The sequence below is a fragment of the Marmota flaviventris genome, chromosome 18, assembly GCF_047511675.1.
Source record: "Marmota flaviventris isolate mMarFla1 chromosome 18, mMarFla1.hap1, whole genome shotgun sequence".
NCBI classification, from domain to species: domain Eukaryota; kingdom Metazoa; phylum Chordata; class Mammalia; order Rodentia; family Sciuridae; genus Marmota; species Marmota flaviventris.
The window spans coordinates 806,489-808,502 of NC_092515.1; the positions used below are offsets into that span (position 1 = coordinate 806,489).

General features: G+C 36.6%; 1 protein-coding gene across 1 annotated transcript; it reads right to left on the minus strand.

Annotated features, from left to right (window-relative positions):
- Positions 1–467: 467 nt before the first annotated feature.
- Positions 468–1,690, minus strand: LOC114079793 (zinc finger protein 17-like; the record flags this gene model as incomplete). Its single annotated transcript, XM_034635295.2, is given in 2 exon segments — positions 468–1,549; positions 1,552–1,690. Coding segments are annotated over 2 exon segments (717 nt in total), but the record flags the coding sequence as incomplete, so codon positions are not given.
- Positions 1,691–2,014: the final 324 nt, after the last annotated feature.

The following is a 2,014-nucleotide window of genomic DNA, read 5'->3' on the forward strand; positions in this document are numbered from 1 at the left end:
CTCTAAAGAACATTGAGCAAGAGGTAGATAAAAAATGTTCATCAGTAATCATTAGGGAAATGCAAATCAAAGTGACAATGAAATACCTCACATCCATTTAAATAACTATTTAAAAAGAGAAAGAATTGTGGTGTGAAAAATCAGAACACTTGTACTATTTATGAGACTCCAAAATGGTACACCTGCTATGAAAACCATGTCTCATATCCTATGAAACAGCAATTCCATGTCTGCCTCTACACCAAAAAAAAGAATTTAAAGCAGAGGGGTAGGAATGTGGCTCAGTGGTAGAATGTCTGACTGGCACTTGTGAGGCCCTAGGTTTGATTCCCAGCAGCACCCTCAAATATATATGTAAATTTTTAAAAAGCAAAACCTCAAATCTTTATATACTCAAGGGAGTCATTATCCTCCATAGCAAATACATGAAATGAATGCAAAGAAATTCTCATTATGTATAGATAAAGTGTTATATATGGGATTTTATTCAGCTTTAAAAAGGAAATTCTAATCCTTTGAAGATGGGTAAAATGAGGCACAAAATAATAAGATTCAAAACAATTTTCCTTAGAGAGAGTACTAATGAAGTTCAGAGTGCTGACTATCAGGGGCTGGGTGTAATGGAAAATAAGTTGTTAATAAAGGACATAGAGTTTTCCCTATCTTGTAAGATGAAAAGACTTGGGCTGGGGATGTGGCTCAAGCGGTAGCGTGTTCGCCTGGCATGTGTGCGGCCCGGGTTCGATCCTCAGCACCACATACAAACAAAGATGTTGTGTTCGCCGAGAACTAAAAAATAAATATTAAAAAAAATTCTCTCTCTCTCTTTCTAAAAAAAAAGATGAAAAGACTTCTGAACATTCATTGCACAATGTGGACAATTACTGAACTGTACACTTTAACATTGTAATGATGATAAATTTTGTTGTCAGCATTTTAGAATTTTAAAAAAACTACTTCCCAATTATAAATCAGAGCATATTTCTGTCTGAAGTTTTTCTACATTTACTTGTAAGTTCTTTATCTGATGTGAATGTTTTGGAGCTGAATGAGATGGGAGTTTTGGTTAAACACTTTCCCACATTCACGGCACTCATAAGGCCTTTCTCCGATGTGAATTCTCGTATGTTTAATGAGGCTTGAGTTATATCTAAAACTTTCCCACATTCATTGCACTCAGAAGGATTTTCTCCAGCATGAACTCTCTGATGACTAAGAACTGTGGAATTGTTCGTAAAGAATTTCTCACATTTGCTGCACTCATAATTTCTTTCTCTAATGTGAACATTTTGGTGCCGAATGAGGTGGGAATTTTGGCTAAAACCTTTCCCACATTTGTTGCACTCATAAGGCTTTTCTCTAATGTGATTTCTCCAGTGTCTAATTTGATTTGAGTTGTGGCTAAAGAATTTCCCACATTCACTACACTCATAAAGCCTTTCTCCACTATGAACTCTCTGATGTGTATCAAGTGTGGAGTGATATCTAAAAAATTTTCCACACTTGCTACATTCATAAGGTCTTTCTCCAGTGTGAACTCTCTGATGACTATTCGGTGTGAAGTGTCCATAAAAATCTTCCCACATTCACTGCATTCATAAGGCCTTTCTCCAGAATGAAGCCTCCGATGTCTACTCCGTGTGAAGCAATATCTAAAGAACTTCCCACATTCACTGCATTTGTAAGGTTTTTAACCATGTGAACTCTCTGATGAATAATAAGTGTGGAGCTGTCCATAAAGAATTTCCACATTTGTTGCATTCATAAGGCCCTTCTCCAGTATGAACTTTCTGATGTCTAATGAGGATGGAGTAGTATCTAAACAGTTTTCCACATTCCCTGCACTCAAAGGGCCTCTCTCCAGTGTGTATTCTCTGATGAATGGTAAGTGTGGAGCTGTACATAAAGAATTTCTCACATGCACTACAACAATAAGGCTTTTCTCCAGTGTGAACTTTCTGATGTCTAATAAGTGTGGAATGTAACATAAAGACATTCCCACATTGACTGCACT